General features: G+C 48.1%; 3 protein-coding genes across 6 annotated transcripts in view; 1 reads left to right on the plus strand and 2 right to left on the minus strand.

The window, feature by feature from the left end:
• Positions 1-2,926: 2,926 nt before the first annotated feature.
• Thap11 (THAP domain containing 11) lies at positions 2,927-4,739 on the minus strand. The gene has a single exon (XM_050144218.1). It carries the CDS (start codon positions 4,493-4,495, stop codon positions 3,590-3,592), a length of 906 nt encoding a protein of 301 aa, XP_050000175.1. The 5' UTR covers positions 4,496-4,739; the 3' UTR covers positions 2,927-3,589.
• An 84-nt stretch (positions 4,740-4,823) lies between these two features.
• On the plus strand, positions 4,824-17,882 carry Cenpt (centromere protein T). 2 transcript variants are annotated; one of them, XM_050144216.1, is made up of 14 exons: positions 4,824-4,966; positions 10,993-11,224; positions 12,482-12,572; positions 12,690-12,777; positions 12,894-12,990; positions 13,093-13,229; positions 13,367-13,403; positions 13,585-13,733; positions 15,265-15,462; positions 15,612-15,758; positions 16,128-16,218; positions 17,049-17,192; positions 17,461-17,565; positions 17,647-17,882. In XM_050144216.1, exons 2-14 carry the CDS (start codon positions 11,112-11,114, stop codon positions 17,768-17,770), a joined length of 1,521 nt encoding a protein of 506 aa, XP_050000173.1. In that variant the 5' UTR covers positions 4,824-4,966; positions 10,993-11,111; the 3' UTR covers positions 17,771-17,882. The 2 variants fall into 2 exon arrangements, with proteins under 2 accessions (XP_050000173.1, XP_050000174.1); XM_050144217.1 differs by having other exon boundaries at positions 17,052-17,192.
• Positions 17,883-17,917: 35 nt separating this feature from the next.
• Positions 17,918-25,215, minus strand: part of Tsnaxip1 (translin associated factor X interacting protein 1) — a 15,847-nt gene continuing 8,549 nt past the window's right edge. The window contains exons 3-16 of one of the 3 annotated variants that reach the window (XM_050144214.1): positions 24,847-24,959; positions 24,572-24,695; positions 23,745-23,838; positions 22,696-22,892; positions 22,219-22,354; positions 20,524-20,693; positions 20,275-20,434; positions 20,068-20,198; positions 19,823-19,948; positions 19,541-19,693; positions 19,360-19,469; positions 18,702-18,828; positions 18,497-18,603; positions 17,918-18,296 (exon numbers count right to left, since the gene is read on the minus strand). In XM_050144214.1, coding sequence (XP_050000171.1) covers positions 18,050-18,296; positions 18,497-18,603; positions 18,702-18,828; positions 19,360-19,469; positions 19,541-19,693; positions 19,823-19,948; positions 20,068-20,198; positions 20,275-20,434; positions 20,524-20,693; positions 22,219-22,354; positions 22,696-22,892; positions 23,745-23,838; positions 24,572-24,695; positions 24,847-24,959 — 1,995 coding nt within the window. In that variant the 3' untranslated portion in view covers positions 17,918-18,049. Of the gene's footprint in view, positions 18,297-18,496; positions 18,604-18,701; positions 18,829-19,359; positions 19,470-19,540; positions 19,694-19,822; positions 19,949-20,067; positions 20,199-20,274; positions 20,435-20,523; positions 20,694-22,218; positions 22,355-22,695; positions 22,893-23,744; positions 23,839-24,571; positions 24,699-24,846; positions 24,960-25,215 lie in introns of those variants that run through there. The other 2 variants (XM_050144213.1, XM_050144215.1) reach the window with 2 other exon arrangements.

Genomic DNA, 25,215 nt, shown 5'->3' on the forward strand with positions numbered 1-25,215 from the left:
GTGCTCTCAATGGCCAATCATCTATCTCTTCAGCCACCCGCCCCAAAGTTAGGTTAGGTCAACCTAACTTTCCCACATGACTAGACTGTAAATAATCCTCTTCCCCTTCCTTTCAGCATCCTTTCCAGTTTCCTTGGTGTAACAAACATTTGAAGGTCTTTTTTTTTCTTTCTTTTTGGTTTGGTTTTTCGAGACAGGGTTTCTCTGTGGTTTTGGAGCCTGTCCTGGAACTAGCTCTTGTAGACAGGCTGGTCTCGAACTCACAGAGATCCGCCTGCCTCTGCCTCCCGAGTGCTGAGTAAATGGCTCTGCAGCCAACCTAAAGAACCACAGGAAAGAAAAAATGGCTTCCAACACCCCTAACTCCTTCCTCCAGGCCAGAAGGAGCTTGAGCACTTCTGTTTTGCCACAAGGAGATTTGCACTTTTGGCCACACCCACCTCCTGGTAAAACTGGGCTAAGCTACTTGATTGAGTCCAGTCTGGCCAGACCACTTGGTTGGCTGGATGCTGCTTTTATGACCCATTCCCTAAATAAACTCTGTTTCACCCAGTCGGTGATCCATCTGGAGCCTCACCACCACCAGGGAAACAAAACACAAGACAAATTAGAGACAGGAGGAAGGATCCAGAGTGCCACTGCAAGGCTCAAGAGGAGTAAGGTGACAGCAGCTGTCCTTTCAAAGAAGAGGAGCTCAAGGATTCAGAGTGTGGCCCAGGACTGGGAAAGCCCCACTCCAAGGAAAGAGTGAAGGTTTGGCAGTTAGCCAAGAATGCACTGCTATGCCTTCACCATCTGATTACAAGCTGAAGCTATCCCTACAGAGGCAGGTTCAACTTCTGCCCAAACTGAGTGCCTAATAAATATGACCAATACTGCAGCTTCCTCAAGACCTGTTTCCCAACTCAGAGCCAAAGGACCACAAAGGAAATAGACCTTTGGAGTTTTGGGGACACTTTAGCTTGCAAGTCACAGGGCATTGTCCCCAGGCAAGGTGACTGATCCTTAAGGAACTAAGGAGTCAAATTTTACAGAGTCAGAGCCTAAGAAGAATCCATTTATGACCCAACAGTCACAGAAACAGGTAGTTTTAAAAGGCTTTACAGAACTGGAGAGAAGGCTCAATAGTTAAGTATATATACAACTCGTTCAGAGGACCCAAGCCTGTAACTCAGCTCCAAGGGATCTAATGGCCTTCTGACCACTTCAGGCAGATGCAATCACACAGACACACATACTCGAAAATAATAATAGCAATTTTTAAAAAAATCATTCACATCTGGTGGAGTGGTACATACCTTTAATCCTAGCATTGGGAAGCAGAGGCAGGCAGATCTTTTTGAGTTCAAAGCTAGCATGGTCTACAGAGTTCAGTGCCAGGGCTACACAGAGAAACCTTGTCTCAAATAAAAACAAAAGACCATTCATATCTCCCCATTAGGTTTGAGCTAAATTACTCACAAATATAGATAAAAATAATATCTTACCTTTCCAATATCCGATCTAGATATAGAGGAAGTCAAAGTTTTAGTGTAGGGTTACAAAGCAATTCCTAATGCTCTCTATTCACCTCTCATAATGAAGGTGGACTGAACCAATGGAGTTGCAACAAGAGTTCCTGTGCCTCAAGGAGCCGAGGCTGCTTCCAGTTCTGAACTTAACTGTTTTTTTTTTAAGTAATTGCTTTCACACACGTACCAGACATTGTGTCCCAAGGGATGAAATGGTAAACAAACTTCAGCTCTAGATGAGAATTCAAGAAGGAAATTAGTAGTGCACGCCTTTAATTCCAGGACTTGATGAATCTGAGTTTGAGGCCAGCCTGGTCTACAAACTGAGTTCCAGGCCAGACAGGGTTACACAGTGATGGTTCAACCCCCCCCCCCGCCAAAAAAAAGGAAAGACTATCAGAGTCTAGAGAAACAAACACTTTTCAGTCACACTTTTTGTTTAAAAAAATCAAGGGAAGGGCTAGAGACACAGGTCAGTTGGTCAAGAGCTTGCCTTGAAGTATATCACAGTACCTGTGTAATAAACAAAAGACCCACAAAAAACAAAACAAAACATTAAAAACAGGCATGGTGATGTGAATTTGTAATCCTAGCATTGGGGAGCAGGGGGCAGTCAGGCAGATTCCCTAAAGGCTCACTGGCTGGCCTGCCAGCCTAAACTACTTGATGAGTTCCAAGCCAGTAAGCCACTGAGAAGACTGAACCTCCCTCCCTCCCTCCCTCCCTCCCTCCCTCCCTCCCTCCCTCCCTCCCTCCATCCCTCCCTCTGTGTGTGTGTGTGTGTCTGTCTGTCTGTCTCTCTCTCTCTCTCTCTCTCTCCCTCCACCTCCCACCCCCAGAGCTAATAGGCAAGTGCTCAATCGCTAAGCTAAATCCCCAACCTCTAGAAGGCCTTGTCTTAAAAGAAAAAAAAAAGCTAGATAGCACCTGAGGAAAGACAGCCCAGAAACCTCAGGCACCCAAAATATACACATGTATATACACACAAAGATCCAGGGAGAAAATCATGGGCAAACCAAGACCTTTTCACCCAGCTTCCAAACACTATGGAGTGACTTGAGCAAGGGACTTCTGTGAAGATCTATGTGCTCTTTGTTGCTTTGAGAAACCCGGTACAGACCTTTAAAACATTTCTATTTTCGCCAGGCAGCCGTGACACATGCCTTTAATCCCAGCACTCACGAGGCAGAGGAAGATGGATCGCGGTGAGTTCGAGGCCAGCCTGGTCTACAAAAAAAGAGTTCCAGAACAGGCTCCAAAGCTACAGGGAAACCATTTAAAAATAATAATAATAATAATAATAATAATATAATAATCATCTCTATTTTCAGGGTTAGCCAGTTCTTTCAAATAGGCCAAAACCTATAAACCATATTATAAGGACACTTAGGTTTAATAAAATGTCAAAACCCAAATAAAAACCTTACTTTTTTCTTTAATTTGTTTTGCCAAACAAACACAGTGAAAACTTTAGTCTAATTGTACAGAAAATAGAATTTGTAACCAGTAGCAAACATAACGAGATAAACCTAAGTCCCTGGTAAGCTGGAACTCCATCAGCAAGTCACCAAGAGCCCTCTCATAAAAGACCTTCTGGGTAGAGAGGTCCTAGAAGGCAGAGGCACAGACCAACTAGTCCCCATCAGAATCACAGGTAAGCATGAAAAGGGGAAATGATGTTACCGAGATCTCTTATCACTACGCACAGCAAAGCTGTCTCTAACTGCTGGCCAACCTTAATGTGTGGTTTTCTCCAACCCAGAGTCCTTAAGAGTCCCACCTGCATCCCTCCAGGATAAGTTTCAAGTTCGATAGTTCTGAAACTTTTGCTTAACCAGAATCTGCAACATAAACTGGGGAGTCAGAGACAAAGTCACAATTGCTGGTGTCACCAGATTCTGAAGTCCCCAACTCCTATTTCGGGAGGAAACAAATGAGGGTGCCAGATGACCAACAAGAGTTCCGCTGCCCTAAACCTCAGCACTGTCAACCAGAATATTGGGGAGTTCAACATCCGCCTGAGGATTGATTCCTTGGGCTGAAAGGAGTCACTAATTCTGAAGGTTGCGGAGAACCATTCACATTCCGTGCTTCTTACGGATGACAGCCATGGCAAGCAGGCGATCCTTCTCCCGAAGTTCTTCACGGAGCTTGGCCTCGGTAAGACGTAGATGGCGAATGCTACCCTTCATCTCTTTCATCTTCACTTCCATCAGGGCCAAGATGTCCCGCTGCTCATTCAGCTTGCGCAGGAGCTCCTCCTCCGTGGTACCTGACGACAGGGAGTACGAGTGGTCGGAACCAGTATCAGGGAAGCCCTCTTCTCCTACCACCACCAGCTGAGGGCCCAGAGCGCACTCAGCGGCCTCCAGCCCAGCTGTAGCAGCCTCTAGCTCCGATGCGGCGGCGGCGGCGGCGGCTGCGCCTTCCGCAGCTGTAAACTCCACTTGCACCGTAAGGTCGATGGGCTTCACATCATCTCCCGAGGGAGCGGTGGGCGCCGGAGCCACGGATCCCGGAGCCTGGCTGCTGTCTACAGCGGCCTGGAGAGTAAGAAGCACGGCCGCAGAGGCAGACACCAGGTTCGGCTGCAATTGCGTGGTCTGGGCAGTGGAGGAGGACGGAGACGGCTGCTGTTGTTGCTGCAATTGTTGTTGTTGCTGCTGCTGCTGCTGCCTACGGCGAGCTGCCGCAGCTCCCGCAGGTCTCCGCGCTACTTTGCGCTCATTGACGCCTCGCAGCGGGAAGATGGTGGGAACTCGCACCGTGTAGGTCTTGCGGCCGCCCTGGAAGTGAACGCTGCAGAGACGGTGGCCCGTGGTGGGCTGGAAGGTGGAGAAGCACCCACTGACGCCGGCACGGGACACGTTCTTGAGCCAGAGGCGCCGCAGCTCAGCGTCCTTGGGAAACGTGTAGAAGTGCAGCGCCTTGTCCCGGTGTGAGTTGTTGTAGCAGCCCGGTACGCAGCACGTAAAGCCAGGCATGGCTGCGACGCGCGGCCCGGCCCACCGGCCTCTTGCGCTCTTCGACGGCCGGGTCCGGCCCCCGCCTCAGCTCCTCGACGGGCGGCGCCGCGCGAGGCCCTCAGAGGCCTCTCACTATTGCCGCCCGACGCAAGTCGTCCCGGGCGGGGGCCCCGTGCCTAGAATATGCTTGCGGACCGCCCGCGCCGCGATACCCACCCGGCCGCCCGCCTGCGCTCCGGAGTCGGCCCGGGGGACGCCGCGAAGGACCGCCTGGAAAGGAGGACTACGCCCCCCACAATGCACCGCGCCAGATGCCGCTCACTTCCGGGACGGGGGCAAGCTTATTCCGGCGGCTTTCCCGGGCTACGCGACCCCTGTTGAGATCCGATTATTTTCCAGATGAGGCTCGTCCTAGGCGGAGGGGGGAAATCTATTCGAATGGAAGGTTGTCGCATGGGCTACCCCTCACAAGGACCCAAAATCCTGATGGTACGGGGGGGGGGTGCGGGGGGGGGCTCGCGCCTCATTAGCGCAAGCGCTCTGGGTAAAAGCACACAAAGACTACAAGTTCCATGATGCCTCAGAAAGCGCAGCGGCTGCTGCTGAGGGCTGCAGCGCCGCTTAAGGGAGAGGCGGAGTTCCTGCAGACTAGGATTTGAAGGAGGTTCTGCAGCCAGCTCTAGAAGTTCCCCAACCCCCAGTTTCTTGGAGTGGAGGGCATTCCTTAGCCTGGAGAGAACCCGAGCCAGGCCAGAAGGCCTTCTGGAGTCACTTTCTCACTTGGGGGCACTCTTCCGACTCTCAACTACCTCCTACTTGTACTCATTGACCTAAACCAGGTCCCTTAGCTGCCTACTATGTGCCAAAGTGTAGGGAGAATGCACTGAAGGTAATTTTGAGCAGTCAGGTCCACCCGGCCCTCTCCTAGGGACTGACTGACTAGAATGGATAAATACGCCCTAATAGATATCAAGAATAAATGCCATAAAGGAATCAGCCGGACAAAGAGGGCATCCACAGAACCTATGTAATAAAAAACAAACAAACATTATAATGAGTAGTATCAGCGCTTCCTCTCCCAACCCCCTCACCTTGGGAACTGTGGGGTGCTGAAACAGGAAGGACAGAGGTTGCTACCAGCATTCAGTTTGATGGTTCACAAGGTTTTTTTGTTTGTTTGTTTGTTTTTGGTTTTCTTGGTTTTTTTTTTTTTTTTTTTTTTTTGGATCTCGCTGTAGTTTTTGGTGCCTGTCCTGGAACTAGCTCTTGTAGACCAGGCTGGCCTCGAACTCACAAAGATCCTCCTGCCTCTGCCTCCCAAATGCTGGGATTAAAGGCATGAGCCACCACTGCCCGGCTTGTTTTTGTTTTTGTAAGACGGAGTTTCTTTGTGTAGTTATGGCTGTCCTGGAACTTACTCTGTAGACCAGGCTGGCCTTGAGGTATCCGGACCCTACGAACGGGGGTTCCTGATAAACCTGGTGGAGAGGAATGAAAGGAGACAAGAGACACGAGAAATGACGAAATGACGTCAAGACGGGATTTCTAATCAAGCCGTTCCGTTTATTCTTTCTCAGAAGCTGTTATATAGCAAATGGGCAAAGGGGGGAAGGGAAAGGTGTCAGGGGGGAGGGAAAGGTGTCAGGAAGCTCAGGTTTGCTGGAACTCAGGTCCGGAGACATCCCTAGCTGATAAGTAAATACTGAGGGTCTGTAATTGTTGACTAACCAAGGAGAATGCTAATGAGTTCCAGAGCCTGGTGCCTGCAGGTCTCTGTTAGGAGATGAGATACCAGGTTGATTTCCTAGACCCTGCAGAGGGGATAGAGGTAAATATTTTTCTTAACTTGTGATCTTAAGATGGCTGTAACCAAAATGCAGATCTCAGAATACAGGCCTTTGCTTCCAGGATTGAGGGCTTGCACTCACAGAGATCTGAAGACCTCTGGCTCCCAAGTACTGAGATTAAAGGTGTGCACCACCCCTCCATTCTCAAATGGTTCACAATTTTCATTCCATCACTCAGGAGGCAGAGGCAAACTGATCTCTGAGAATTCAAGGCCAGGCTGGTCTATGTAGAAAGACCCTGCATCAAAACAAATGGTATATTTATAATGGTTATATTTATATATATTTATAGTTTATATAAATATTGTTATATACATTTTTAAAATTTAATAGTTTTTTAAGTTAGAATTCAAAGTAATGGGAGACATTTTACAAATATACATCATATGTTGTTCTGTGGTGTATATGTGTGTAGATGGTACAATTTGTGTTTGTGCATGTTCATATGTGTGCCTATGAGTGTGTGTGGAGGCCCAAGGTCAATTTTGAGCCCTTCACCTTTTCTTTTTAAGGTTGGCCAGACAGTGAGCTGCAAGTATCCACCTATCTATACCTCCCGAGCCCTAGAATTATAGGCATTACGCTTAGTTTTTTTCTGAATAATTTATTTATTTTATTTTATGTGCATTGGTGGTTTGCCTGCATGAGTATCTGTGTGAGGGTGTCTCCTAGAACGGAAGGTACAGACAGTTGTAACCCACCATGTGAGTGCTGGGAATTGAACCCGGGTCCTTTGGAAGAGCAGTCAGTGCTTTTAACTGCTAAACCATCTCTCCAGCTCTCCATGCTTGGCTTTTTACCTGAGTAAAGAAGGAGTACACTGATTCAATTTCACAGAGCATTGAAGAAGATGCTGAATTAGACTCTACCTTCAGTAAAATAAACCTTCAGTAAAATAACCTTTAATATATACTTATATACATTTAAATAGTAACTAGTGGGGGCTGGAGAGATGGCTCAGTGGTTAAGAGCATTGCCTACTCTTCCAAAGGTCCTGAGTTCAATTCCCAGCAACCACATGGTGGCTCACAACCATCTGTAATGAGATCTGGTGCCATCTTCTGCCTGCAGGCATACACACAGACAGAATATTATATACATAACAAATAAATTTTTTAAAAAAAATAGTAACTAGTAAGTTGAAAGTATTGCTTTGGAGTAGAATAGGAAAGGGCCTGTGTTTGATCTTCACCACCAGAAGCAAGCAAGCAAAGACATTCATGTAATACATAATTTCTCTTTACCCCTACTACCCTGCCCATCCTTAGCTTGTCATCTAGTAGAAAGCAAGAATCATATCTCATGTCTCTGCTTCTAATCTTGCCTCCTCCACAACTGTTCTTCTTAGGACTGCCAAAGAAAATCTGATAGACCATATGTCAATAAAGACACTTCCTATTCTATTTAGAATGCTGTCTAAACTCCTTCCTTGAGCCTCCAAGAACCCACCCACATAGATAGGCTGAGCCTTGCGAACCTTTTACGTTCCATCCTCCCATCCTCACTTCAACCCAGTGTTGTTATTGTTTTAAAAATAACCTGGGACTGGAAAGATGGCTCAGTAGGTAATTGTGTTTGCCACCAAGCCTGAAGACCCAAGTTCGATTCCTGGAACCCACAGAGATGAAGGAGAGAACTGACTCCTACTGTTGGGCCCTAAAGCCCCACCAAGGAGGAGGTCGCCCCAAGAGACACTCACAGCACAGTTGATGCAATAGCAAGAGGAATTTTTATTCTGCCACGGCAGAGGTCCCTCAGCCTCGAGAGGAGAAGGACCCTGCTTTGTCTATTACAAGCTCTTTTAAAGGAAAAAACCACAAATTCAGGGAGGGGGTAGTACAGAATCAAAGGGAAAGTCCAAAAATCATTTGTCAACTGTTTTGACTAGTTCATACAATGGTCAGCTAACTCTACTTGATCAATGTTATGGCGATTACAAGGAGGAACACCTGCAGGTCGTCTCACCCCAGTTCCAGGGTCCGGGTCTATTGGAGAAAGACTACAATGGGGATGGAAAGTACTCAAAGCTCCCGTGCACGCGTGACTGGTTACTAGGGACCTGGTTCCCAGGAAGGGGGGTGCAGTAGTGCTAAGGTGCCTCCTAATGCTAGAGGCCTGGTTCCCAGGATGGGGGGTGCAGTAGTGCTAAAGTGTCTCAAAGTCTTTCACTACAACTTGTCCTCTGGTTTCTACTTGTGCACCGTGACACGACATACCCACACACTTGCAAAATAAATAAAAGTGAAAAATTAAAAATAGCAAAAAGTAGCTGGGTGTTGATGGTGTATTCCTTTAATCCACTCAAAAGGCAGAGGCAGACAGATCTCTGGATTGGAGGCTAGCCTAGTCTACACAGTGAGTTTCAGAATAGCCAAGACGACACAGAGAAACCTGTCTGAAAAAAAATTTTTTTAAAAAGGAAAGAAAGAAAAATGTAGTGTGATATTTTTACTCTTTCGGCTTTTGGGGAGCCCACCATTCAACTCTCAAACAAATTACACATGGAGGCATATTCTTAGTCATGAATGCCCGGCCTTAGCTTGGCTTCTTTCTTGCCAGCTTTAATTTTTGGTTTGGTTCAGTTTTTCAAGATAGGGTTTCTCAAGGCTGGAGAGATGGCTCAGAGGTTAAGAGCACTGACTGCTCTTCCAGAGGTCCTGAGTTCAATTCCCAGCAACCACATGGTGGCTCACAACCATCTGTAATGAGATCTGGTGCCCTCTTCTGGCATGTAAGCATACATGGAAGGAATGTTGTATACATAATAAACAAATAAATCTTAAAAAAAAAAAAAAAAGATAGGGCTTCTCTGTACCTTTGGAGCCTGTCCTGGAACTCCCTCTGTAGACCAGGCTGGCCTCAAACTCACAGAGATCTGCCTGCCTCTGCCTCCAAAGTGCTGGGATTAAAGGTGTGCCCACCACCACCCAGTCTTGCCAGCTATACTCAAGTTCTCCTGTTCACCTTTTCAAACCTCTGGGCTTTTATCTTTCTCTTACTTCTATAAATCTTACTTTTACTCCGTGGGTGGCTGGATAGCTAGTCCCTGATGTCCTCCTTCCCAGAGTTCTCCTCCTATCTGTACACTCCTGCCAGCCCTGCCTATCTTCTCCTGCCTCACTATTGGCTCTTCAGCTCTTTATTAGACCGTCAGGTCTTCTAGACAGGAAAGAATCACATATTCGCAGAGTTAAATAAATGCAACATAAGCAAAAGTCATACACCTTAAAATAATATTCCTCAGGGGCTGGAGAGATGGCTCAGTGGTTAAGAGCATTGCCTGCTCTTCCAAAGGTCCTGAGTTCAATTTCCGGCAACTACATGGTGGCTCACAACCATCTGTAAAGAGCTCTGGTGCCCTCTTCTGGCCTGCAGACATGCACACAGACAGAATATTATATACATAATAAAAAAAATAAATATTAAAAAAAATTCCTTAACAGAAAAATAAAGTGGTGGTCCAGATCCATAATCTCAGCTCTAAATAGGCCGAAAAGGAGCAGCAGTTAGAACAAGTTCACAGCCTGCTTAGTGTACATGGTAAATTCCAGGCCAGTCAAGCCCTATGTAACTTATCTAAAAAAAAAAAAAAAAAAAAACAAGGATGTACTAAATATGAATTTTGTTTGTTTAAGTGTATGCTTGTTTTGAGATAGGGTCTGGCATTGTAGCCCAAGGCTGGTCTGGAATTCACTATGAGGACCAGGCGAGCCTCAGACTCCACAGAGATCCACCTGCCTCTGCATCTAGATTGCTAGGATTAATGGCGTGCACAATGTTTCCTGGCTAAAATAAATTTTTAGGAATTAGATTCAGATAGTTGATAGTGACCGCGGAAGTTGATTAATAAAGACTTAGCAAATTTAGATCAGATCAGATCTAACTGGACAGATCGCTAGTACTGTACAATGGTACATGCTATACAACACTGTAATGTTAGCACTCTGGAGCTGGAAGTCAGGCAATCAGAAATTCATGTTCATCCTCATCTAGAAGATAAGTCGGGCCAACCTGGGCTACATGAAATTCTGTCTCAAAAACAAAACCTTTAATCAAAATTTAAAAAAAGAAAAGAAAAAGATTTAAACTGGGTGTGATGGAACACACCTGTAATCCAAGCACAAAGAAGTGGAAGGAGGAGGTTTTAGTTCAAGGTCAGCCTAGGCTATACACGGACTTCGAAATTAGCTTGGGCTACACAAGACCCTGTGTCAACAACAAAGTGTATATGTGAAATCACTCAAGTCTGGCATAGTGGCCTCCACCTGCAATCCGAGCGCTCACGAGATAGAGGTAAGAGAGTTTGACACTACTTGCTTGGTGTCTGAGAGACCGGAGGAGGTTGGCATTGGTGTTGCAGCAGTTATAAGTCTCCAAAAGGGTACTTAGGAACAGAACCCAGGTCCTACTCAGGAGCAGCCAGTAGGCCACAGTTCCTTTTTAAGAAAATTATCATCCTTAATTTTTTTTTATTATTATTTGTTTTTGACACAAGATCTCTCTGTGTAGCCTCGGCTGTACTGGAACGAACTTGCTTGTGTAGACCAGGCTGGCCTCGAACTCACAGAGGTCCGCAGCGCGCCATCAACACCAGTCCGCTTTTGCTCAGGTTTAATGTGATATGGCCTCCAAACCCAATTTACAATCTCTTTTGACCCCCGCTACCAGCTATAGGACTACAGTTCCCGTGGGGCCATGTGGCAGCATCGCGAGACTTAACTCCAAAGAGGCGGCGGGAACGCAGCTTTGGCAGCAGCCACAGCAGTTAGGAGGGGCGGATCTTGAGCATGGAGGGTCGCTACAGTCTGGACCCCGGTCAGACACCTCGCACGATTCTGCGGCGCGTGCTGGATACAGTGGATACGCGCTCCCCAAGGCGACGACGGAGTACTCAGACTAGGTATGTGAGAGTGTTGACTGAGGAGTGGTGGCTGTGCCTTCCTGTCCGGAAAGAAAACTGAGTCTCGGTAGAGTCGGAATCGCCGAGCTCTGACTATATCCTAATGGATTCGGACTCAGCTAAGCTGTTGTGGAGCTCCGCACGGACCAACAGTGCTGGATCTTTAGAAGCAAAGGATAAGGCTCTGTTTTCTAGGCTGTGTCACTCAACCCAGACCGAAGTTGTCCTGACATCTACCCCTACTTTAAGATGACTTCGCCTTTCCCAGCACACAGTCTTACTCCCTGCGGCTCCCAGGGGAGGTCAGCAGGCAGGAACTGGAAGGATGATGCTTTACTAGACTTTTCGGAGTGTCTTGAGGCTTGTGGTGAGCAGATGGTACTGAAGTTGGCATCTGTCAATCTGGAAGGATGTCGTCCTTTTCGAGAAGACAGTTGTTCGTGATAAGGTGCCCCCCCCCCCATGGTACTAGTGTCTGGTCCTTGGCTTTATGCCTGCTAGTTAGTTTAAGCACCCTACCACAGAGCTACATCTCCAACCCTTTTGCTGTTTGAGACAGGTCCTCTTAAAGTTGCCTTGGCAATTGTAGCCTAGCTGAGCTGAGTTGAGCTGTGGTGGCGCACACCTTTAATCCCAGCACTCGGGAGGCAAAGGCAGGTGGATCTCTGTGAGTTCGAGGCCAGCCTGTTCCAGGACAGGCTCCACAACTACTGAAAAACCAAAAAAAGAAAGAAACTGTAGCCCAGTCAAGCTTTAAAGTAGCCATTCTTCTGCTACCTCATTCAGCATGTGGTATTTATGCATTTATTTACTGTGTGTGTGAGTGTGTGTGTGTGTCAGAAACCTGCAGAGTCAGTTCTCACCTTCCACCATGTTTGTGACCTCAGGATGTCAGACTCGGAAGCAAGTGCATTTATCCACTGAGCATTCTGGGCAGCCCCTCAGATAGGTTTTGCACCTATGAGTAATGAGATGGGAACTGTGCCTGAGGAACACGATAGAATTCTGAGCCGCACTGAACTGGAGAAACAGGGCTAGGTTGACCCATGTGGAACTTCCTGTCACACCTTGGCCACAACTTGAAAAGTAAAAATATTTGAATCACCTGCTTGGGTTGTTACTTTAAAGAACGGAATGAGATACTCTTCCAATTTGTTCCCTGTGTGACTAACCCCTGTGAAGGGTAGCATCTGCATCCTCTAGATCCTCACTCCCACTCCCCACACATAATTCTCAAAGCCATTTTTTTTTACACAGTGCACAGAGAACTCCGCTTCAAACACTTTCCTCCAAGAGGCAGGGTAGCCGAACAAAAGCAACTGTCAGGAGGCATTCCTATGGAACAAGGGTAAGCCCACTCCGTGAGTGACTTCATGGAGCACTGAAGTCAAGTCTATATTTGTTCTGAAGTCTAACTTGAGGGGTGCTCAAGGCAAAAATGTAGACTGGTGGTTTTTTACTATAGTCAATTGGAGGATTGGCTCATGTTCAAGCCCACGGGCACCTGGAGGAACAGACACCCCGGACTCTGCTGAAGAACATCTTACTAACTGGTAAGTGGGTGTTAGCCTGCCAGTTAAAGGTAGGTGCTAGCCCAATGACCAGCCCTATGCTATCCTTCTTCGTTATCCTTTTTCTCAGCCCTACCCTCTTCTTGGTATTTGTACAGCCCCAGAATCTTCTATGATGATGCCGGACTCAGTGATGAAGCCAGTACAAGTACCAGAGATGGTAGAATCCTCCAGACGGGAAAGCAGTCTGGGAAGGTACACAGTGAAATTGCCTCATAGGTTGAGCCACCTCTTTGGGGTCCCCAGAAACTAAAATTGGGCTTTCTGCCATGTCTGAGATAAACTCCATCCTTATAGCCTGGAGCTGCAACTTCCTGAACCAGAACTCCCCTCAACCCTGGCTTCAGGTCTACGAGCCACTAGCAAAAGGAAGCAAAGGCTGAGGTTGTCAGTATTTCAGCAGGAAGTGAACCAGGGGTTGCCTCTCGCTCCAGGTGAGTCCTAGGACACACCTGTGCTGTTCTTCCCTTCTCTCTGCTGAGGAGGTTGAAGAGACCTGTGAGCGCTTCCATGGGCCTGAGTAACTCACTGTGGATTATTCTTTTGACAATGTCTTGATGGGCGCTGACAGAGCCACCTGGGAATGCTGATTTTTCATCCTTGGCCAGGTACTGTTCCCTGTTCTGGGGTTTGATGGAGCAGAGATGTGAGGGAGGTGTTGACTCATGGGATCTTGATATACTTACTGTTAGTTTCAGCCTTACAGCATGGGAGCCATATCCTAAGAGATGAGCTCCTTTGGCAAAGCTGTGCCTCAGGCTTCCTTTGTGTCTGTTTCCATCCTATCAGCTCCTTCAACCTCAGCTTTGTCCCACCTCCTCAGTCACAGTCAGTGAAGAGACCTGGTCTGGCTCGCAGACGTCCCAAACGCCAACCTGTGGATGTAGGTGCTCTTTTGCGGGATCTGAAAAATAATTCTTTGACCTCAGCTCTTCCAGGTAAGGTTGAGATTTCCTCTTCTAGCTTTAGGGAGATGCTAGCAGTCTGACAGACAGGAGGCTTTACTGAGTTCAGGGTTGCTCCACATTTGGTGAGGTCAGGGACGCTGTAGGAGCCTGGCCAGGCATCTGTGAGGAATTTCTGCTTTCTTTGCAAAATGTACCTGGCACTTTAGTGTATTAGTCAGGGTTCTCTAGAAGAACAGAACTTAGAGAATGAATATAATATAATGACTATATATGGGATTTATTAGAATGGCTTACAGACTGTAGCTTTTACTAACAGAAGGTCCAAAAATCCAGTAGTTTAAGGAAGTAGACTCCATTGCCAGTGAAGGACTGGAGTGTGTGTGTGTGTGTGTGTGTGTGTGTGTGTGTGACAGAGAGACAGAGACACAGAGAGAATAGGCAAAGAGAGCAAGCATCCTTCTTCCTTGTCCCTTTATATAGGCTGCCAGTAGAAGGTGTGGCCCAGGTTAAAGGTGGATCTTCCCACTTAAATGATCTGGATTAGAAGTGTGTCCTGTCAAATGTTTTAATTAAAAAAAAAAAAAAAACCTCACAGGTGTGCCCAGTCATTTGCATTTTAGTTAATTCCAGATGTAGTTAAGCTGATAACCAAGACTAGCCATGTAGCCTGTTTGGGAGCCTCCCACAAGCTTGGGAAGCAGACGCAGGTAGATCTCTGTGCTTTTGAAGCAAACCTGGTCTATAGAGAGAGACCCTGTCTCAAAAAGCAAACAAACAAAGGCTAGGCTATGGTGGCACACACTTTTATTCCCAGCACTCAGGAGGCAGATCTGAGTTCAAGGCCCGCTTGGTCTACAGAGCGATTGCTCCAGGATAGCTAAGGCTACACAGAGAAACCCTCCCTGTCTTGAGGAAAAAAATCACCTAGTCTTGGTTTCTCTGAGTCGTCTGTTCCTTTTCATTTGTGAACTGTGGGCTGAGGGTAGAGGGAAAGGGTATATAATCTGGAGGCTAGAGCTTGTTAGAAAAACAGGTTTCGGGGGCTGGAGAGATGGCTCCGTGGTTAAGAGCATTGCCTGCTCTTCCAGAGGTCCTGAGTTCAATTCCCAGCAACCATATGGTGGCTCACAACCATCTGTAATGAGATCTGGTGCCCTCTTCTGGCCTGCAGGCATACACACAGACAGAATATTGTATACATAATAAATAAATATTAAAAAAAAAAAAAGAAAAACAGGTTTCACGGTCAGTTAGCACCAACCTGGGATCCTGATTCCAGAAGACAAGTTCACTAATGTTTGAGGAGAGTCCCTAGGAGAGGAAGAAGTAGACAGTTGAGGTGTGTGAGTAAGCAGTTTTGGAGGTGGAAGCAAGTAAGAGAGGCCTGGGAATGTCAGAGGAAGGAGGAGGAGTAGCAGCAAGGAGAGCAATGAAAGAGAAAAGACTTTGGATGTAGCTTATCTCATTATGGAGGTCACTTATGCAGAGAAGACCCTTATTTCACGGCCCCAGGTATTAGGTGGGCCTAAAATCTAGAGTTTATCTGGCTCTTGATCTCTAGGTGACAACCATAGAAGCCCTGTCGCTACTCTGCCGATGGATGAAGTATTGGAAGACACCCAGCCTTTCTCACATCCCGCGGCTGGCGGCTCCCTTGGTGCATATCGTTCTCTGCCCAACCCTTCTCTCTCTGGGGTTGAAGGTTCTGAAGGACTTGTACGCCACAGGACACGAAGTGCTGGGACTGGGCTGCAGCACAGTGAGTATGAGGGGCAGCTGGCTTGGAGCCAAGCTCATGCTGGGTGAGAGTAAGCTTAGGAGTTCCCCTCCACCCAAGAGCCGGGTCAGGGCTGGGCAGGGGATCCTAAGTCAGTGCTACGGTGCTGCCTCGTCTTGTTCTCCCCTCAGTGAACAGAACTGGCTTGGCTACTACTCCTTTACCCTTCTCGGAACCACAGCCTCAGCTTCCAGAACTAAGAGAAGCAGTGGAGTCCCAGGAAGCTGTGGAGGAGCAAGAAGGTTCTTCAGGGGCTGAGGATTCTCCTGGCAGGCCAGGTAAGAGGCTGAGGGTAGGTGAGTGTCATTAACTTGTTAGACACCACTACTCAGAAGATTTGTCTGAGCTGTTTCTGGGAACTGGTAGTTTTAGAGGCCAGGGAGAGTATAAGGGGCAATCACTTGTCTAGAGCTCTACGAGGCCCTTAGGAATAAGAAACGGAAGCTGAGTGGTGGCGCACACCTTTGATCCCAGCACTTGGGAGGCAGAGGCAGGTGGATCTCTGAGTTTGAGGCCAGCCTGGTCTACAGAGTAAGTTCTAGGCCAGAGAAACCCTGTCTCGGGGGAAAAAAGAAAGGAGACTAGACTTGTACAACTATGTCAGACAGTCTAGCCTGAATCCCTGTGACTCTACTCTTTCTTTGCAGCAAGTCCAGAGTTATTCTGCGGCACCAATGACTTACTCCAGCCTGAGCAGCCACATCAGTTTGAGCCGCCCCCACCATCTGCAGTTGCAGTGTAAGAAACCACTGTTGTTGGGAAGGGGATGCCCTGAAGTTGGCATTGTAGATATATGCAGACGCTTACCAAGCACGGCAGCTCGAGCCTGGTGGTGATAGCCTGCCTGTCATCCTGGTACCTGTCTCCAGGAGTTTGGAGGAGCCTGGGTGAGGGAGGAGCTCCTAGGTCAGTATGTAATCATAGAAGGCTTCCTGGAGGAGATTAGCAGTGATGGATTATTGAGGGGGTCTATCCAATTTGAGACCCGACGTTCAACAAGCTTGAGCAGGTATCTGCATGTATGTTGAAGCTAGCCTAGGATATTAGGGCTAGACTGGAGGATAAAGGTCTCAGGGAAAGAACAGATCTTCTGTTTGTTTGTTTCTTTGTTCAAGACAGGGTTTCTCTGTGTAGCCCTGGCTGCCCTGGAACTTGCTCTGTAGATCAGGCTGGCCTGGAATTCACAGAGATTTGTCTTACTTTGACGCCTGAGTGCTGAGGTTGAAGGTGTATGCCACCCTCGCCTTCCCCATCCCTGGCTGATAGATGGATTTCTATTTATTTATTTATAATTTATTTAAGTTTTTCGAGACAGGGTTTCTCTGTGTAGCTTTAGAGCCTGTCCTGGAACTAGTTCTGTAGACCAGGTTGGCCTTGAATTCACAGAGATCTACCTGCCTCTGCCTCCCAAATGCTGAAATTAAAGGCGTGCGCCACCACTGCCTGCCTATAATTGGGTTTCTTGTTCAGTCTACTTAATGAACAACAGTCCCAGTTTCAGCAGAGCCAGCAGGACTTGTCCTCGAATAAGGGCCAGTTCAGTCACCTCTGTCTGCTCTCGTCCTCAGCAGGCTTCCATCGAGGACCCGAACTGCAGGTCCTAGGCACCACCAAGACCCCAATAAGGCTGGACTGAGCCACTATGTGAAGTTCTTCAGCTTCTATACTAAGAGGCCTGTGGAGAAGGCGGCTTTTGAGATAGTGGAGAAGTGGTAAGTCTAGCATGTGAGTGGATAGAGGTGCCCTTTTTTTTTTTTTTTTTTTTTTTTTTTTTTTTTTTTTCGAGATAGGGTTTCTCTGTAGCTTTGGAGCCTGTCCTGGAACTAGCTCTTCTTGTAGACCAGGCTGGTCTCGAACTCACAGAGATCTGCCTGCCTCTGCCTCCCGAGTGCTGGGATTAAAGGCGTGCGCCACCACTGCCCTGCCAAGGTGCCCTTTCTTAAACAGACTGTTCAATCTGCTCTGTCCCAACCTTGGCAGCCTAGACAAGCATTTCCAGCACCTTTGCAATGACCTGGAGGTATTTTCTGCTCATGCTGGCCGTAAGACCGTGAAGCTAGAGGACCTGGAGCTGCTGCTGCGTCGGTAAGTGGGAGGCATAAAAGGGAGGCCAAACACAGGAGTGCTAGTGCTGACTCTGCCTGGCCTTCCTTTCCTCCCATACAGGCAGGGACTAGTCACGGATCAAGTCTCACTGCACGTGCTTGTGGAGCGGTACCTGCCCCTGGAATACCGACAGCTGCTCATTCCCTGTGCATTTAGTGGCAATTCTGTCTTCCCTGCCCAGTAGTGGCTAGGTCTGTATGTTTGTCCTCTCCCTGCCTTGGACACCTTGGACTGACCCACACAATCATTAAGTTCTCCTTCTCATCTCCTAGCACCAATAAAGTCTCACAAATGGATTGTTCTGCTTTTTGGTGTATGCCTTAGGCTCTGCCCAGATCCTCTTCCCTCATACCCCAACACTTTCCAGCACAGCCTGGAAAATAGAAATTTAGACAAAGAATTGTATATTGGAAGGTTAGCAACATTAAAGAACTTAAGTTGCCCATGGGGGGGGAGGGTTCTTCTAGCTTGCTTGCTCTGGCTCTCGTGGTGGTCCTACACGTTTGGTGTCTGCCATCCAAAGCCGGTCAAGTGCAGTCTCAAGTTTTACCACGATTTCTTCCTGCTGCTTCTCATCTTCCTCCAATGGCAGTTCTGCCACAGGGAGCTGGAAGGCCTGGCTTAGGTAGGTACTCAGCACCTGCTTGTCCAGGCTAGGATCAATGTTCGTCAGGGCCACACGCATCTTCAATAGGCTCACCTCATCGGTTCTGTCCCACGAGGAAAGAAAGACAGGTTTATAGGTCTGAGCTCTTTGTACTCTGACTCTGAGGTGCCCACTCTTCTGTCAGGTTTGAGTAGTTTGTTGCACAGGGAGACTCAGGCACCTGAGATGCTATCTGATAGGGCTTGTCCCACCTATAGGACTTGCCATTGGCTGAGCAGGACTTCGGGGCCCAGGGTCACTCACTGATCTAGGCCCAGATCCTGCTTCAGTTCTTGTAAGTATGAATCCTTTTCGTTGTCATACTGTTCCCACAGCTTTTGCACAAATGGCTCACTCTGGCCCTCCTCATCCTATGGGGTGGGTACGGGAGAAGGCAGGGTGAGGCCATATTGACTGTAGTTTAAATAAGACTAAGGAAGGGACTAGCGAGTTATGTGCCCCCACCCACCTCAGTAAACAATATCCGGTAGTTGAGCACTTCTGTACTGCTGATGTCAGGACTCCAGCCTGCTGTCTCCATTAGCTCCTGAATTTGCTCTTCCTTCTTGAGAGGAAAGGTATTCTTGAGGATGGTGCTATTAGGAGAGTAAGAATCCCAGCAGGGCCTGATTGGTGGAGGCTATCTACTCACCTCCCATCCCTCCTGGGCCATCCCCACTAGTATGAGAGTCTTTGAACACATAATCATCTTCCTGCCTTAGCCTCCCAAACTCTTGTGCTGTTTTGATTTTCTTTTAAGTTGACTTTTTGAAAAAGGGATCTATTTCTATGTCAATCTGATTAGCCTGGAACTCTCTGTAGATCAGAATGGCCTTGAAATTGCAGAAATCCTCCAGCCTCTGCCTCCCAAGTGCTGGGATTAGAGATGTGTGCCACAGTGTCTGGCATGTTTTGAAACAGTTTTGTTCTAGGCCTAGAATTAAATGATTCTCCTGCTTTTATTTCTCAAGTTCTAGAATACGGGCATGTGCCACCACTCGTAGAGAGGTCAGCAGGCTTTGAGGCTGTGGCCCTTCCTGGGAAGTTCCCCTTTTTCCTGCATACTTGAAAACCTGACCAGCCAAGAGAATGGACTAGAGTTTGGAGTTGCCTGACTGGCCTCCTACCTCAATTGCTCCATGGTTATTAACCCCTCGTTCTGAGTGTCGACATTTATCATCTCCTTGAGCAGCTGGGACATTGTCTCCTTTTGGCTGACGTATACGCTTTCCTTCCTCTACAACAAGAGGAGCAGTTGCTAGTGGGCTGCCATTCTGCCGGGACAAAATGGCCTAGGCCAAAGCTCACCTTTCCTATCAGGACTGCATAGAACTGACGCATGACCTCGCTGGAGCGAAAGAGCTTGATGTTTTCAAAAATGGTATAAGCCCAGGCCATGGCTTCATTGACCCCAAAGCGACGTTCCAGAAAATTGAAGAAGAAATCCGGGAATGACTCTTTCTGTAGAATAAGAATACTTGGTCAGGGTGTCCCAGATTTGATTAGCCCCACCCTGCTCCCTACCACCTTGAGGGAACTCCTTAAAGGAGTCTGGATCTTAAGGCTACATAGAGGTCAGTCAGAGCTGACCTGCTCTTCTGCAAGCCGTTCCTTCCAGGCATCCTCAAGGAGATGTACAACCTCCTTCTTGGTTGGCTTCTTGTTCTCCACAGGGCCATCAAACCGAAGGAAAGCAGGGATAGAGTCCCCAAAGCCCTGAAAGGCAGGTGTTAACTCACGACTGGACCTCTCTGTTGCCCTGTGTCTAAACAGGAAAGAGCCCCAGATAGTTCCCCCAGAATCTTAAGTAACCTCTGGCTCAGGGACTCCCCTACCAGACCAGGGAAGAAGTCTTTCTCCCGAAGCAGAGCATTGCCAATCTCCTCCAGCAGCACGTCCACCAGCTGGTCACTGTTCTTTCCTTCAGCCAGCATAAACCAGCGTTCTGGACCCCCTGCGATGACACCTGCAAGTGGGGAGAGGAGGCTAGAATCCAGCCCATGTCCTGCAGCAGGCCCTGGTGCCCTGGCAACCATCATTACTTTCGCATTTGGTCCAGTCAGGTCGAGGTGTGGAGGTGCGCTGGATCTCCTGCAGCTCGAAGTGGAACTGGTCCCGCTCCTTCAGCGTGCTCATATGCAGCTGCAGCAGTATCTCATGTTCCTTCCGGACCTCTTCATAGTCCGCTCTCAGGCTTTCCAGCTGCAGGCAAGGGCATTGATGGTCCTAGCTACCCACCTGTCTGACCACACCCTCTTATGTCAAACCCTACCTGCCCACCCCGCCAGCACCTGCTCTTGAAGATCCGTGTTGGTCTTCTCCAGCATTTCAAAGTCTCTCCTGGGCACCACGTCTCCAAAGTTGGCTTTCATGGTGTTGAGTTCCATCTGGATGCGGGTCAGGTCTTGTCGGGTCATCTTCAGTGCCAGCGTTAGCTTCACAGGGTCCTCTCCCCAAACACCTGCCAGGGTCCCACCAGTCTGTCACCCCGGCTCTGGGCCTTGTACCAGGATTAGGTTAAATATTGCTTGGGGCATGCCCTCTGTTTGAATAGAGTGGCCTCCATAAGCTCATATGTTTGTTTGTTTGTTTGTTTGTTTTGTTTTGTTTTTCGATACAGGGTTTCTCTGTGGCTTTGGAGCCTGTCCTGGAACTAGCTCTTTCTTGTAGACCAGGCTGGTCTCGAACTCACAGAGATCCGCCTGCCTCTGCCTCCTGAGTGCTGGGATTAAAGGCGTGCGCCACCACCGCCCGGCCCTAAGCTCATATGTTTGAATACTTGATCCCAACTTGGCGGAACCGTTTGAGAAAGATTGAGAGGTACGGCCTTGTTGGAGGAGGTTTCAAAAGACTCCATGTCATTCTCACTGTGTTATCTGCTTCCTGCATGTGGATCTGTATATGAACTCAACTGCTGCTCCAGTGCCGTGCCTGCCTGCTTACTGCAGTGCTCCCTGCCATGATGATAGACTAATATCCCTTTGGAACTCTAAGTCCCAAAGAAATCCTTCTAGCTGAGTGCTGGGAGCTCACACCTTTAAGCTCTTGGAAGGCAGAGGCAGCCAGATCTGAGTTTGAGGCCAGACTGGTCTACAGAGTCCAGGATGGCCAGGGCTGCAAAGAAAAACCTTGCCTCAAACAAAGAAAAGAAAAAGAAGGCTGGGCGGTGGTGGTGCACGCCTTTAATACCAGCACTCGGGAGGCAGAGGCAGGTGGATCTCTGTGACTTCGAGGCCAGCCTGGTCTACAAGAGCTAGTTCCAGGACAGGCATCAAAAAAACTATAATAGAGAAACCCTGTCTCGAAAATAAAAAAAATAAAAAAAAAAGAGAAAGAAAAGGAAAAGAAAAAAGAAATCCTTCTATAAGTTGCCTTGGTCACTGTGTTTTATCACAGCAGGAACTAGTATACCTCCTTCTCTGCTTGGGATTCTTTGGGAGTTAAGTAGAGAAGCCCAGGACCTGATGTGCCAGGCTTCACTTGCCCAGTCTCAGCTTCCAGCAGTGTTAAAGTTTCCTACTTTATTCTATGATTTTCAGTCTAGTTTAAAAGATCCACAGCCAACTGGGTGATGGTGGCCAGTGTTTAATCCTAGAACTCAGGAGGCAGAAACAGGCAAATCTGTGTTTGAGACCAGTTTGATCTACTGAGCGAGTTGCAGGGCAGGTTCAAAAAGCTACAGAGAAATTCTATCTCAAAAAACTAAAAAAAGATCCACAGCCTCTCCTACGGTCAATGGACACAGGATAATAAGATATCAGAGGGGCTGGAGAGGTGGCTCAGAGGTTAAGAGCACTGTTTGCTCTTCCAGAGGTCCTGAGTTCAATTCCCAGCAACCACATGATGGTTCATAACCATCTGGCGCCCTCTACTGGCCTATAGGATATATGTAGGCAGAATACTATATACATAATAAATAAATAGATGTTAGAAATGTAAATGGTGACAGACTTCAGTGCCTCAGATGAGGCCCTGGCTTGGATTACCTGGGGACTGGGCTAGTGACATGTCTTCTCGTTGGTATCGCAGCTCATTCAGGTCCCCAATGAGAATCTTGCGGGCATCTCGCTCAGTAAGGTAGCGAAGGTACTCCTCAGCCAAGCTCTTCCTCAGTTTAGCCACCTGGGGGTGGGGTAGGGCGGGGGGGGGGGGAATGTGACAGTACTCAGTGAGCTTAGAGCCCTCATTGTGGCTCTGCTTGGCAGCCTCCTGAGCTTTGGAAAAGGAAAGTGACCATGCCTGAGAACAGAGCAAGATGCCAGTGCTTCAACCCATGGAGAGTTTGCTGGCACTTAGAGGCACACTGGAGTCTGCTGAGCACTGCAGCAGGGCACAGTGAAGATAGTAGGGGCGCTCGGGGATGGTGATGCATAGATGGGGTTAGGGATCACATCATCAGCACACCCAGGCTACAGGTAGAGCAGGAACTTGGGGGCTCAGCATTAATTACCACTTCCATTCACCTCACTCTGCAATGAGATCTTCTCCTCGTTCTTTTTATCAATGAGTTTTAGCAAATTCATCTTCTCTTTCTTGAGCTGGGAGATTTCGTACTTCTCCTCAGCCCTCATGGCCAGGATCCGTTCACTGCAGTCCTCATTCATAGTGACGATCTTGGCCTTCAGAGGTTCCAGGGCCCGAATTTTCTCCCTTTGGTGGGCTAAGCAAAAACAGGCGGGTGTAGTGGCACACACCTGTAATCCCAGCACACAGGAGGCAGAGACCAGAAGGATCTCTGAGTTTAGGCCAGCCTGGTCTACAAATTTAGCTCCAGGACAACCAAGACTACACAGGGAGACCCTGTCTCAAAAAAACAAATACATAAAAAGACAGGTAGAAAAGCCCTTTGGGGGACACAGAATAAACAGCCAGGGGCCACAGATCCTAAGCTGTATGTGTGGGGTTTGCCTGCGTGTGTGTCTGAAAACTGTGCGCCTGGTGCCTGCAGAGACCAGAAGAGGAGGTCAGATCCTCTGGGAATGGAGTTACAATCATTGTTAACTAACACGTGGGTGCTGAAGTTTGAACCCAGGTCCTCTGGAAGGATGGCTACTGCTGTCCTCTTAACTGCTGAACCATCTCTCCAGCGTCAACACACACTTGTTTTTAAAGGAGGGCAGGGAACAGAGAGAGAGAGCCATGGTAGAATGCTTGCTTATATGTGTGAGACACTGGGTTCAATCTCCAGTCATACAAACGAAAAAAACAAATCAGGGCTGAGTCATGTTGGGGGTCAAGATGTCTCCCGTGGAGAGGCTCAGGAATATGGGTTCTATAGCTGTAACCAGCTTCGCACTGTCTGAGCAGACCAGGGAGCCTTCCCAGAAGGACATACTCTCCTAGGATCCCTTCTTTTACCACAGATTGCCTCGCCGTCCCTTTAAAGAGTAGAAAAGGTTGAGGCATGCAAAAATTGACCTGAAAGATCAGTTATTAGTAGAGAATCAAAAAGTCAGAATAGGATACTCTGTATTCATTCCAGCTGGGGCCCTAAATGGAGCTGCAGTCTTACCCAGCATCACCTCATACGCATTCTTGATGGAGGACAACAATGGTTTGTATGTCTTGAAATCCTCTATGAAGAACTCAAAGATCTCCCTGTAAGGCTGGCATAAAAAAAGGACCTTATCATTTCCTGGCCCATAACCCCCATACTCAGTGGGTTCAAAACTGTTTCCGTATGAGTAACCTATATCTGGCCAGGCACCAAGTCTTAATACCATGGAGCTGGAGAGGAGGGACAGGGACAGGTATAGAGGCCTTGACTGAGGCTTGGCAACCCATCACCGTGGGCCAAATATGCCATTCTGCCTGAGATGACTTTGTCTGCCCAGTCAGCTTCTTGCCAACCAGATCCTGTATCCATTAGCCTCTCACTTGTAGCCCTTCTCTATATCAAGGACCTGTGGGAACAGGATGTTGAAGATTCTAGCTTGATGTTCTGAACTCAGAGTGGAAGAGCATATTCTCCTTTCCAACTTAGATGCAGAAAGAGTGCACGTGGTGTATGTGTGTGTGCCCAAAGCCTGGCACATGGTCTGCACTCAGTAAGTGCTTCAGTCATATCTAGGCCAGAAGTCTGCGATTCCTTTCCATTAGTATTGACTCCCTCTCTAGTGTGTACCAGAGTCTGGACTACATCTAGCCTGGCCATTCTCTCTCTGATTCTGAGCTTCTGGTTGTTGCCATCGGGCCGGACGCTCTGTCATAGTGATTCCTCCTTCCAAAGAGGAATAGTTAGAAGACGGAGGGCCCATTTTCCCTGGGAGGGTCTGAGTTATTCAGTTCTGGCGCATGAGTTTCTCTTCACCCTTGCCATGTTTGGTCTGTGGCTCTGACCTGCAGCCTCAGCTCTTGTGCAGAATCCGTGCCCAGGTCCAGCAGGAGGAGCTCCTTGCGCAGGTAGTTCTCTAGTTGCTCCAGGTACCTGGGCTTGGAAGTGCCCAGGGGCTGCTGCTGCCAGCTACTGCAGAGGATGGTGGGCTGAGATGTCACTAGCACCCCATGGGTCCTCGTAGTCTTGGTCTGGGGCTGCAAACTCCACTAAGCTATATGTCCTGAACCAATGCCTGATCTAGACCAGCCCATCCCCCATCCGGCTGGCCCTGGCTTACTTGGCTCGCTTCCGGCAGTCCTCAGAACAGGGCTTTCGTTTATGGAGAATCGTCTGGCCACTCGCGTATGTTGGCCATGGGGATAGGTGGCCGCCAATGGATAACTGCAAGGGCTTAAGGAAGGGACAGCTGAGGTTACTATGGCAACATTATTACTCCTTCCCTTTTTGGTATTGTTGAGGACAAGACAGAACTACCAGAACTACCTCACATTTTAAGTATAGACTATACTACTACACAACTCCTTTTTTTTTTTTTTTTTTGGACTTTTCGAGACAGGGTTTCTCTGTAGCTTTTGGTTCCTGTCCTGGAACTAGCTCTTGTAGACCAGGCTGGCCTCGAACTCACAGAGATCCGCCTGCCTCTGCC

This window comes from Alexandromys fortis, unplaced genomic scaffold (assembly GCF_014885135.2).
Source record: "Alexandromys fortis isolate MF-2015 unplaced genomic scaffold, M_Fortis_MF-2015_v1.1 scaffold_1, whole genome shotgun sequence".
NCBI lineage: Eukaryota > Metazoa > Chordata > Mammalia > Rodentia > Cricetidae > Alexandromys > Alexandromys fortis.